The sequence below is a fragment of the Crotalus tigris genome, unplaced genomic scaffold, assembly GCF_016545835.1.
Source record: "Crotalus tigris isolate CLP2741 ecotype Arizona unplaced genomic scaffold, ASM1654583v1 scf7180000017733.2605024, whole genome shotgun sequence".
Taxonomy (NCBI): Eukaryota; Metazoa; Chordata; class Lepidosauria; order Squamata; family Viperidae; genus Crotalus; species Crotalus tigris.
This window is the reverse complement of record NW_024096600.1, coordinates 1,115,582-1,128,785: the sequence shown is the minus strand read 5'-3', so window position 1 is coordinate 1,128,785 and position 13,204 is coordinate 1,115,582. Positions and strand designations below refer to the sequence as shown.

General features: G+C 41.2%; 1 protein-coding gene and 1 long non-coding RNA gene across 2 annotated transcripts; one reads left to right on the top strand and one right to left on the bottom strand.

Annotated features, from left to right (window-relative positions):
• Positions 1–2,140: 2,140 nt before the first annotated feature.
• HOXD1 (homeobox D1) lies at positions 2,141–5,967 on the bottom strand. Its single transcript, XM_039339336.1, has 2 exons — positions 5,415–5,967; positions 2,141–4,926 (listed from the first exon to the last, which is right to left on the bottom strand). Exons 1-2 carry the CDS (start codon positions 5,938–5,940, stop codon positions 4,601–4,603), a joined length of 852 nt encoding a protein of 283 aa, XP_039195270.1. The 5' UTR covers positions 5,941–5,967; the 3' UTR covers positions 2,141–4,600.
• Positions 5,968–6,243: 276 nt separating this feature from the next.
• Positions 6,244–12,831, top strand: LOC120306319. Its single transcript, XR_005556237.1, has 3 exons — positions 6,244–6,385; positions 6,719–6,885; positions 11,698–12,831. It is a non-coding gene; the product is annotated as an uncharacterized LOC120306319 (long non-coding RNA).
• Positions 12,832–13,204: the final 373 nt, after the last annotated feature.

Below are 13,204 nucleotides of genomic sequence, written 5' to 3'. Positions count from 1 at the left end.
AGGTCACACATGGTAATCACAGGATGCTCATTATAATGATGAACCAATTGCCAGGCACCTGAATTGCAATCACATGGCTGCAAGGTCGCTGCAATGGCCACAAGAACTATCCACAAGTCTCTTTGTTCAGCGCCATTGTAATAACTTTGGTCAATAGGTCAAAGGAAGAGTAATATCATTTAATATAATTATACGTATTTTTACTCAGAAGATAATCCTATTAAGAAATATATGTAGGAATAATACCTTAAAGCAGTGTATCTCAACCTTTTCTTCACCATGGACCCTCTTTAAATATCTTTTGTGGCCACGGACCATGGCATGGGCCCCCAAGATTTAACTCAAAATTTAAATCATAACATTTCTTCAAGCCAATGCGGATCTGCTGTGTCAACATCATGGCCCCCCAGGGGTCCACAGACCACAGGTTGAGAACCACTGCCTTAAATACTGCCATATTACAAGCAAATGTGCCATTCTATATCTAGATACGTAAGGCTATCACTGTTTAAATCAGTGGTTCTCAACGTTTGTGTGACGGCGACCCCCGTCACACAAACGTGCCGTGCATGTGCGGTGCCGCCCCCTGAGGGGGAAAAATGGCGGATCGCCTTGTTTGGCGACCCCCGAGAAATGGTCGATCGACCCCAAATAGGGTTGCAACCCATAGGTTGAGAACCGCTGGTTTAAATCTTTACTCAGTCTCATATACATATTTGAGTGTTCAGAATCTAAGTTCACATGTAATATCAGTCTATGATTTTTTTGTCCAATTTCAGCTTAGTGCAGTTTAGAAATTTAGCATAGTGGCTTATTTATATAAAAATTATTTCAACTCTTCAAATCTAACATGACCAACTCAAACGTACTGTAAAAGAAGATGAGCAAGGTATTAGGATAATAAATTATACTAAATGTCTCCTTCAGCCACTAAATTCTTTTGATTTATCTATAGAATGAGGGAGGACCTTTGCACAAGTTTGTCTATTGCACCAGTTGTGACCCTACCTGGACCAGGAGGCTCTCCTTACAGTCACTCATGCCCTTGTCACCTCACGTCTGGACTACTGCAACGCACTCTACATGGGGCTACCCTTGAAAAGTATTTGGAGACTACAGTTGGTCCAGAATGCAGCCGCGCGAGTGATAGTGGGTGCTCCTCGATACACTCACGTTACACCTATCCTCCGTGAGCTGCACTGGTTGCCTATTGGTCTCCGGGTCCAATTCAAGATGTTGGTTATTACCTTTAAAGCCCTATATGGCTCAGGGCCAGGCTATTTGCGAGACCGCCTACTACCTCATAGTTCTCTTCGTCCGGTTAGATCCCACAGGCTGGGCCTCCTTCAGGTCCCGTTGGCCAAGCAGTGCCATTTGGCGGGGCCACGGAGGAGGGCTTTCTCTGTGATGGCGCCCACCTCTTGGAACCAGCTCCCCCCGGAGATTAGGACCGCTCCCACCCTGTTAGTTTTCTGTAAGCTGCTTAATAAGACCTGGCTTTTCCGGCAGGCCTGGGGTTTATAAAATCTGACCCCTGGATGACTGTTCTTGTACTGTTTGTTTTGTTATGTTTTATGTGTTTTATTGTTAGCCGCCCAGAGTCCTCCGGGAGTGGGGCGGCTTATAAATTTTAAAAATAAAATAAAAATAAAATAAATAATACCAATAAACTCGAGGACAAAAATTCAGTTGTAAAAGAGCCCTCAAGCTAAGCAATATAAGATTTCATTAAAAACACTCACTTCAAAGGTTTCAGTTAACTATTTTCATTTCTTCCCTCCCTACTTACTTCCCCCTTTACTTTATATTGGAACAAGCAAACTGCAAACCACAAAAATGTATGCTCAAATAAATTGCTTTTATGATGTCATAAGACCTTTCCTTTTCTTAGCCTCTTCAAAGTACCTAGAATAAGTTAATCTCATTGGGTTTTGTGGCATTTACTCCCAAGGAAATATGCAAAGGATTGTGGTATGCTTTTTATGACATGCTGTCATGGGATGAACACAGCATCGTATATATCACATCTCCCAATGTGATGGAAACCTCCTTCCAAGCTTCACATTAATAAAACTCTCCCTACCACATGTTCTTTTGACACATTTATTCCAACAGAGCATTGTCTTGCTGAGGTCTTCTAATGGTCTAAAACATCAAGTAGATTTTATTGGAAAGGTCAAAGGAGGAAACAAGAAAGCAAAGGGGTTATAAAAAGTCCTGTACTGACATTCCTGTTTGATCAAAGAAGCTATGCATGGTTACAGAAATAAGTCTCGCTAGGGGCCAAAGATCTTACTCTCTATACAGAATTGCAGCTCAAATTGATAGCATAGCTCATGAACACACTGAGGCAGATTCTCTATAAACCTGGAATCATACTGCGTAAGTGTAAAGTCAAAAATAATGGAAGCAATAATCAGATAATACAAAACTTTTCCAAATACAGTGAAATATACAATCCACCATGTCTAACAGTTATGGTCATTTTTAGGACTATCAAAGACTTTTTTTTCCACTGTGGGAAAAATAACCCTCAGTTTCTGCTCTGGAAAGTGTAATTATTTAAGTGAGGCCACTAAAATATTGACCTGACTGTACCCATGATATTACAGGGCAGGAAGAGTTCAGATATACTTCTGTCAAGTACAGCAATCTGATATGACTTATAATGTAAGTCTTCAACAAACAGTGAGCACCCTAATCCTTGAGCAATTCATTTGTACTCACAAGTCAATGACAATTCCAGTTTGCTTAAATGGATTTATTTCTGTTCCAGTTAAGTCTTTGAGTTATGATTTATTTTGACTATTTGGTAATGGGTTTAATTAGCTTCAGTGCCCAAGGGCTTCCTTACATGAATTCTGGATCAGGCTGTTATAACTTGTTTTTTTTTTTTTTTTTTTTGCTTGCAGCTGTAAACCCTCTTCTAGCAACACATCATGTTCCTCAGAAGAACTCTGGAATGGGAGCCTGGAGACTTTTTGAAATATCAAAAGTCTCAGAGGGCTCTCTCTTTTTCAAATTGCTGATTAGCATGAAATTAAAAACCAAGATTGCCACAGACTTAATGGCAACAGCATGTAAACAGTTCTCAAAGTTTATTCATCAATTGAACTTCTATTAAAATCATAATGTTCATCTTAAATGGTTCACATACAAGAATAAAAGGCAACTCTCTATTTACACGTATTTCCTGAGACACAGTGCTTTCTTCACTTTTCTATCATCTCAGTTCTCTTTCCCTCAAAGGATGAACATGGGATATTTGATTTAATGCCAGATATTTCTCTCACCATATTCATACTCAGTTAATTTTTTCTCAGAATAAGAATTTCAAGGATTTACTAAAAAAAAGTGAATTTTCTCAGAAAAGGGAACTTTCAGAAATTTGATAATTAAATAGTTCTCCATAATTGAAACCAGGACTTTACTCTGACCCTGCTTGAAGATTACATTGCAAATCTGGAATTTTCATTAACATTATCTTCTGAGGAAATTGCCTTTATTCCTTTAGCAATGCTTGTTATTCCCTGTGTGGTGGAAGTTCTCTCAGAATTACAATTCAATGTTCAACTATGAACATGACTACTATGAATTGTTTCTGCTGTTCAAAATTAAAATAGAATTTTAACAACATATCCTGTAGACTGATTCACTGGACTATGTTATTTGTATGTATGCTCATGTATTTTTAAAGCACCTAGTTCAAAACAAAACCGAAGCTAGTTAATGCATAGCCTGAGAAGAACAAGGTGATGAAGCAAAACAAAAAACAAAAAAAGCTTGGGGTCCTTTGCTTTGGAATTGTGTTAACTACTACACTTTATCTTGGTATATATCAATGCAATAAATAATAATCTAAACCCATTTGTTTTTTTCCTCTCTCTCCCTCACCCAACTTTAAACCAAAGTATTTTAAATCAGTCTACTGCCAGAACTTTCTAACAAGTATCATTTTTAAGAAGCATCATTGCTTGATCCTCATAAACAAAAAGGAATCAAAACATCCCGATGGCTGTCCTGCTAATGATTGTGTTTCCATACAGATACCTCAAAGAAGTTGTATGGGGACGTCCTAGACCTAGTGGAACCCATTATATTCGAATTAAAAACCACAGATTGGTTGGACTAAAATAGATTTAAAATCGGTGCAGAATAGATTCCATCCATGAGTTATTCCCTATCTTTGGTTTTATTTGTAGAATCCCCCACATCAGTCCGAAGGGGTTTCTTTTTAAGTAAACAAATATAATATCAGCCTGTAAATAAACTCAGCCAGGCCAGCAACAAAGTTTAGCAGCATATAGAAGCTGAAAGCAGCTTTCCCTGAAAATACATATAAATAAAATGTAAACATATCATATGCCTTTTGTGCCTTGAATCAGTTCTGTGTAAAGCAGCAGGTTTTCATTCTATACAATGGACTTTTTCCATGGTCAGTGTAAAACTTAGTGCAAGTATTGTCTTCTTTTATGCCTTGAATTCAAATATGCATGATTTCACACATTACAGAGCTGTGTGATTTTGCTTTTGAAGATTTTGAGTCTTTTCAGTATCATGCATCTGTATCAATTCTCAGTATTATCGTAATGCCATAATATTAAGGTGAGGTTTTGGTAGGAGAAGGGGTCACAGAGCACATCCCTGAATGTCTGGGGCTGGATACCGAAGGAGAGACTTGAGTAGGTACTCCAGGAATCACTATTCCTTCCCTTTCTCTTTTCTTCTGCTTCATCCTCCGATTTTGGAACCAGATTTTCACTTGAGTGTCATTGAGGCCCAGAGACTTTGCTATTTCCACACGCCGGGCTCTGGTGAGGTATTTATTGAAATGGAACTCTTTCTCCAATTCGGTCAGTTGCTTAGTGCTGAAATTGGTTCTTACCACACTAGGAAGACTGGAAGACCCACAAGCTGTGGGTTTACCTGAAAACAATAAGCATTGGTTGAGAAGACTGGACTGTTATGGACAGTCATAAAATATGCAAGTTCCTTGAATTAGATAATCAGGATTATACTTTGAGGGGGGAAAAAACTTTTGCCATGTTTTTCTCTAATTCAAAGTTATGCACGTATTGAGCCCAGGGGGGAAGCATACTATGTTTCTAACCGGATTAGATAAGAGAATCCAAACGAATTAAATTTATTAAGTCCAGCCCATTTTAAGAGAGTCCCAGCACTGAAAGAGACCATTGTACTAATGACTTTCATGAGGTGGTCAGCACAGAGCACTAAACAAGTTTTTTTAAAAAGCTCTGCAGGGCTCCTTGTACAATGAGAAAGTTAAAAAAATATTCGCTTTTGGACAACTACGCAGCAGCTACAATTCGGGCATCGAAGGAGCTGAGGACCCTTTGCCGTTTTTCAAGACGAACCCATCCACCGGGCCCGCGCAGAAGAAGCGCGGCACTTACTTTTAGGGAGAGCGTTCCTCTTGACTTTCATCCACTCGAAAGTGCTGGCCGCCGCTTGGCCGCTGGCCTTGGTGCAAAAGTCCGGGGGCGGCGGCCGCAGAGGCGCATCCTTGGGGCAAGGCTGAAAAGTCTCGGCGAGGGCGGTATAATCCATTTGCAGGTATGCGCCGCCGCCGCCGCCGCCGCAACCCGGGAAAATGGACGTGGCATAATGCACCGGGGCGCTCCCCTCTGGGGCTGCGGAGGGCGCCTCGGGACAGAGCAGGTTGAGCTCGGCTGAGGGGAAAACGTTCGAGGTAAGCGCGCAGGGCGCCAGCTGTTGCGGCTGTAGCAGCGGCGGCGCCGCCAAGCGCTTGGAGAAGTCCGGCAAGCTTCCCGCTGTAGGACCCGGGTAAGCGCCGTCCCCGCTGGCTGACAGAGCGCAGGGCGGCCGCAAAGCCACGCTGCCGGGCTCTGCGCTGCTAAACTTCCCAACTAAACTCGAGCTGTCCCCGCCCCGCGACAGGTACTCCAGGAAAGAGTTCATGGTTCTCCCCCCCCCCGGAGGAAGAAGATGAACGTCGAGAAGGCACAGCGGCGGCAGGACTGCGAAGGGGCAGCGGCGCCCGATCCTTCCCTCCCTTTCTTGTTCTCTACCTGCACCCGCTCCCTCTCCCGCTGTCCCTCCTCCTTCTCCTCCTCCTCCTCTCAGCCCCCCGGAAAGTCGGCCGCGAGGTAACTATTGTCCTAATATAGAGCCCGGAGGACTGGCACGTGCTTGTCTGTCGGCCAATAGGGGCCTCGGGAGAGAGGAAAGCCTTGGCGCGCGACCTGGGTTGTTGCTGGCCCGGCTTGGTCTTCGGCAGTTCCAACTTTGGCAAAGGGAAAGGGCGGGGACGGGGCTCAGGCAGGTGCCAAGTGGAGCCTGCCCGTCCTATCTAGAACCGAGAGTCGGAGGGGAAGCAAGTGAGAGAAAAGACCCTGACATAATGGTAAGTTAGAGACCCCAAAAGCAAAGCCCATTTTTCCCTTTCATACTGGATAGAGACAGCTTACATTAAGGGGGAAAAAAGTATTTACCTCTTAGTTTCCAAATGCCCAGGAATGGAAATACCTGGCTTCTAGGCAGAGGAGAGCTTCCAGTCACTGGTGCAGATTATATCCTTCCCTGCCCAGATTCACGAGATCTTCCCTGTCAATGGAGACCATTCCTGATAGAGTCCTGGGAAGTTTGGTATCAGTAGTGGGCCAGTGAAGGCAGGAGCTGAGAGGCGAGGAGCAAGTCAAGTCCTCATTTTCACGAATCATCTTCTATTCTCCTCCAGTTTGGAATTCTCTATCAAGCTGCAAAATATCTGGGGATTAGACTTGTGCTAAGTTTGTACAGGATGGCTAGAGATGGGCAGAAATGTCACCTATTTCATGGAACTTTACAGAAGTAATTTCCCTTTTGAGGAGAGATGAACAAACTGAAGATTTTTTTTTTTTAACTGTGAGTATTCATTGTCTCTCAACACTGGGGATTTGAGAAAGACGTTTTATTTGTTGCATTGTGAGACTGCAATTCTGGGTAGAGTTTGGTAAATCAGTGAATGATTTACTGTGAGTACTTAACCGTTGCAGAGGATTGGACTATAAAGCACTTTGCTACGCTGCTAATGCTAGTTATTTCTGGTCGTTTTTTTAAAAAAAATGTGCCTGATTTTTAACTAGTTCTTCTTAACTAAGATATTACTTTCCTGCTTTGTTTTCAGTAAAATAAATATTACAATGCATCCCAGTTGCCGAAGATACTCACTTTTTTTTGTGAGCTATTGCACGGGACAGTCTAAGGCATACTGACTTTTTGATGGAAACTGTCCTCTTCTCCCCATGTGGCCTTCCAAACCTAAACTGAAAATTCTCTCTTCTAACCTCTGCTCTGAAAAGGGTGGATTCTGTGGGCTGGAACACAATGGGAATTAAGGCTCTCTGTGTAATCCTGGCAATGGAGAGGTTCCCCCTAACTTTGAACATAAAGAAATAAAGGTCAAGCAGCAATTTGAGTATGATGAAAAGGCAACAGATTTGTAATTGTTATTTTTTAGTATTGATGTGTATCCAAATGATCATACTTCCAGTAAATCCACTGAAATAAATATCGACATCTCATTCTTCTTAATGGTTATACTCAAAGACTAAGTCCAATCATTCCTTTAATCAGAAGAGGATTGGTGCTGATGTGTGTCTCCCTTAGAATTACACTCTTGTGACTAGCCTTGAATCTCTACTACGGTAGGGTGGGGCATTTGACACCCTACATTTGGCAGTCTCATAGCTTGAACTAATTGTATTAGATGAAAGGGCTGCCTTTCTTTTAAATTTAGATCCTCGGCATCTTTAGAAGAGCTGCACAATATGCTTTCAGCAGAATTTACTCACAGTTGCCCAAAAGGATATGCCTGTGCAATATTTTAGTTTTTGTCTTTATGATCCAAGAAGCATTTCATCTCTTGCTCCATGTGGGCTTTCTCTGATTTGGACTAAAAAGCATCCGGAAGCCAATACAGATCAGGATGGTATCAACAATGCATGCTACTATACTGAGTAGTAGCTATTAATGGTCCTTGGCCAGCTTGTAAGTGCTCTGTGAATCTTCCTTGCCAGTGAATGTGAGGCCTCATGATGATAATGGGTTTCGTTGTTTCCCTTGGTAATAATAATAACAGTCTTGTTGCTTAATGACTGCTTTCAGTTGGCATAGTAGAAAAACAGAAAGAAGACGGCACACAAGTGGTAACTTTTTTAAAACTAAAGTCTCAAACATCTGTCTCCTTCACTGCTTTGAGGGGAGGATATATTTTCCTTTAAAAGCAGAAAAAATTCCCACGTTGGTATATTAAGTCAAAACCTTTCTAAAGTAATTCCCAAATAATCATCCAAAGAGGTGAACATCTAGACAACAAAAGACATTCCAAAACAGTTCTCATTTTTAAAAATTCACTTTGGGGATCTGTTCAAATAGAATTACCAGCCATTAATTTTAGCAAACAATCACAGCTTTAACTTGGCTCAAAATAGTTACCTCTGTCTTGTTTGAGACTTGCTTTTCAATATTAAAGGTAGTGTACACCAAAAATGCCTAAAGCCTCTTTATTATTATTTCTCATGTGTTGAGCATAGGATTAAATAATGCAGAGTTTCACTGTTAAATTCTTGAAAACTTTTTCAGAGCTGCTATTTTAAGGGATAGTTCCTTGAAACAAACCTATTGAAGTCTTGGGGAGAGTAGTAGTAGTAGTAGTAGTAGTAGTAGTAGTAGTAGCTGCAGCAGCAGCAGCAGCAGCAGCAGCAATAATAATAATAATAATAATAATAATAATAAAGTTGGAAGGGACCTTGGAGGTCATCAAGTCCAATCCCCTGCTCAGGCAGGTAACCCTATACCATTTCGGACAAATGGCTGTCCAGTTTCTTCTTAAAAACTTCCAGTGTTAGAGCATTCACTGCTTCTGGAGGCAGGTTGTTCCACTGGCTAATTATTCTAACTGTCAGGAAGTCTCTCCTTATTTTCTAGGTTGCTTCTCTCCTTGCTTAGTTTCCACCCGTTGCTTCTTGTCCTGCCTTCAGGCACTTTGGAAAATAGCTTGACTCCCTCTTCTTTGTGGCAGCCCCTGAGATATTGGAACACTGAGTAGGAAATATAGGATCAGATAGTCAGCAACAAAGTCCTAGACATGGAACAATCACCTATTAATTTCTAGAATTCATAGATGCTAATTGCTAATTTCAACTTATTTGCAGTCAGATTGTATATGGTGTGTTTGAGCAGCTTGATTAGAATTTCAGCAGGCAGTGCTGGGAAAAGTATGGAAAAGTATTGAGTTAGAAAAAATTCCTTTAGAGGACTCAAGTAACTATCCATATTTTCCAACATTATTTAATATGGCAAGTTATACTATGGCAGGGGTGTACTGTACTATGGCCTTTCAACTATTCTTCCCAGATTTATCTTACTGGAGAAGAGAGCCATATTCTCAGAGATACTCAGAGAATCCTATCATTTCAGATAGAACTGTCATTAAAGTAGCTAGAGGGTTCTCTTTTTTCAAAAACTTTACTTCAAAGTGTCATGAAAATACTGAGAACAAAAGATAGAGAACATTGAAATACAAATTGTTTGTTCCATCATGGAATAGCTGAGAGTCACCCTCCTATAACTCCTTCCCTTTTATATTTCCAGAAATTTTCATCTGTTCCATTGTTTTTTCAAAGAACTTGCAATAGAGGAATGTCTATCGAGATTTTCAGTCATCCAGATCATAGTAAGCCCAAAGGTGCTTTTTCATGAGGCAACTAGACTTTCTCCTTTTTCTTTAAAGATGTTTCATTTCTCATCCAAAAAGCTTCTACCGCTAGATTGCAATAGAGGAGGATGTGACTACTATTTTGTCTGATTAGCAGAGAAAAACGGCAAGGAAAAACACTGCATTCTGCTGCAGATTTTAAAGCAGTGATGGCGAACCTTTTAGAGACCGAGTGCCCAAACTGCAACCCAAAACCCACTTATGCACCGTCGGGTGCTGGGTGGGTGTGGCCCATTGGGTGGGCGTGGCTACAGTGGTAACAGCAGACTGGGTGGGACTAAAAAGTTCAATCAATCAATTCCAACTTTGCAAGATCTTTTTTTTCCCCACGAGAAGTTGAAATTGACTGATTGATTGAATCTTTTTTTTTTGTATACGGCGGCAGAGGCCTAAAATGAAAAGGTTTCATAAAACCCAGCTGAAGGCCTAGGACTGGGGCGACGGCGCGCGTGCCCACAGAGAGGGCTCTGAGTGCCGCCTCTGGCACCCGTGCCGTAGGTTTGCCACCACTGTTTTAAAGAGTGATTTAAACAAATATTGAATAGTAAAATCCAAGTTACATTGAATTGTACTAAAAAATCTAAGACATGCTGTCCTGAAAACCAATGCATCCCCTTTTCATGCATGCTTGCTTGGCCTGTCTGGTTTCACTGTTGCATTAAGAGCAACTAAGATAATCGAGGGCCTGGAGACTAAAACATATGAAGAATGGCTGCAGGACTTGGGTTTGGCTAGTCTAAAGAAAAGAAGAAATAGGGGAAACATGATAGCAGTCTTCCAGTATTTGAGGGGCTGCCACAAAGAAAAGGGGGATCATGTTATTCACCAAAGCATTAGAGGGCAGGACAAGAAACAATGGTTGAAAACTGATCAAAGAGAGAAGCAACCTAGAATTAAGGAGAAACTTCCTGACAGTGAGGACAATTAACCAGTGGAACAGCTTACCCCCAGAAATCGTGGGCGCTCCATCACTCCATCACATGTTTTTAAAAAGAGGCTAGACAGTCACTTGAGATGGTATAGGTTCTCCTGCTTGAGCAGAGGGCTGGACTAGAAGGCCTCCAAGGTCCCTTCAAGCTCCCCTCTACTCTGCTCTGCTCTGCTCTACTCTACTCTACTCCACTCTACTCTATCTTACTTAAATCTAAAACTGCAAATTTTCCTGTTGCTTCCCACAAATCCACATAGAACTATTCTGTATCACAACTCAAACTGAAACTAGTACTAGTCTACCCCCAATAACTATACTGTATAGCAAATGTATAGAAGAACAAGTACTGATCCATAATTTCTACAAGTTTTCCAACTCAGCCACTTTCTCTTCTCCATTTTTAAATTTCTTCAAAAAAAGAAATAGAGGCTACAGTGTTCTTGGAAGGCCTGGTTCCCCACCCTAGCTCTATGCTATTATCTTCTGTTAAGAATTGTCCTGGGGGCCAATATGTGCATGGAAAGTCATTCCTAAGATTAGATCCTAGAGTGGTATAGCTAATATTAAGCCATATAAATGGTAGTTCTCCCTGCACCATATGCTGAGTTTAGGAACTTTTACAAAATAAATGGAAGATAAAACAGTAGGCTATAGTGATAAACAAGACGCCTAATTGTCTTTTTATTACAGCTGTATATATTCTTTATGGAGACTACTAATGAGGCCCTCATTCAACTCAGACCCTTTTTAAGTACAAAAATTGATATATACTCAAAAAAGGCAGAGATGTTGGGCTTTGATTTTTTTGGTACTGTTCTACATGTTATAACAATGTGTGTAATTTTTCTCCCATGTTTTAACTGTGGGAAATTTGTTGTGTTGAATGAATATATAATTCTAAAACTGAATCTCATGTACCTTGAATGGGTTTTGCATATATTTACATTTTAAACTGAATATATACATGATATACTATATCAACTTTACAGGGCTAAAAAAAAATCTGTATTTCTTTTTCATAATACAGGAAGTTCAGATACTTTGGTGCTGAATTAATGGACCTTGAAGATTTTTTTTAAAGGAACAGAAAAGTAAATACAAATGGGATGGCAAATGGCAAACACTGACTGCTGAGGAGAGATTGCTGTTTGTTAGTTTTCTCTGCAGCTGTAAAGCAACTCTTTGGTAGAGGGGAAAAAAACTTTTTAAAACATCCAATACAGTTTAATGTGAAGAACTGTGTCACAACTCAAATCGAAACTAATAATGGGAGGAGCTAAATGATAGTACAAGAGGTATCTCCATTCCCAACCAATATTGCTAGATTAGAAAAGTAAACATATGAACTGCAAGGGTGAGGACAAACGGAACAACTAAGCACAATGAGCCATCATTTCATGACCTAAAGTTTTTACAAGACATTTGGTACTCTAGGTCAGCGGTCCCCAATCTTTGCGGCTTGGTGACCTGGCTTGGGGGAGGGGGAAGAGAGGAACCAGGTCATGCAAGCAGTGGGCCAGCGTGCACGTGCAAAGCTCCACTTGTTTGAGGACTTGTGTGAGTGGAGCTGTGCGCACATATATACATACGCACCAGCCTGTCTCTCAGGCAGCCCGGTTCTGAATAGGCCACAGCCTAATAGTGGGCCGTGGCTTGGGGGTTGGTGACCCCTGTTCTAGGTAAGTACCAGAAGACATGTCTACACAAACTGACCAGACTGCAGCTGAATGCTAGCGACAGAAGAGCATTTAATCTTTTTTGCAGATATAACAACAGAAGAACAAAATGGGGAAGGTCTGTCTTCTTCCTTGCTGACACTACCTATCACACAGTACCTACTGCCTGGGACAGCCATAATGCTGTGCTTAACAGAAGGGCAAGGCTCGTATATCCAGTTGCAAAAACAGCCAGTGTAACAGAACAGGTTGCTTGGAAGATATCTGATGATGAAAAATCATAGCATGGAAGTTTCCCGAATGGGTGTTGGCCGAGTTTGGAATCTTCAAGACTGCCTAGGAAAGGATTCCAGAGACATAAAAAGTGGGAGAAACACATTCAAAGCCCGTGAAATACCGTGTGGGACAGCCATCCACATTTGTTCTTCATGTGCAGTATAGTGAAGTAACAAAATGGATAGAAATAAAAGGTTTTTAAAGCTTTCCATTATGTAATATATTTTATGAAAACTGATGCTGAAATTTTGGTTTGGTTTAATAATCCTTTTGCCTACAGGGATAAGATACATACTAAATATAGAACAAAATGGTATCATCCCACTATAATTCTATCTAGTTCATTGACTCACATTTGGTGAGGATATACAGAAAAATAGTAGGTGTTGCTTAAAGCAGTGGTTCTTAACCTGGGCGATATTGCCCCCCAGGGGGCGATTTCATTTTTCAGGGGGGCGATGGAATGAAAAGGGGCAATGCGGGGGCAAAGGAACGAAAGGGGGCGATATGGGGGCGATGGAGCGAGAAGTTTTGGGGACACTTTTGAGACTTTTTCGTACAGTGAATCACTGTATATCTGTC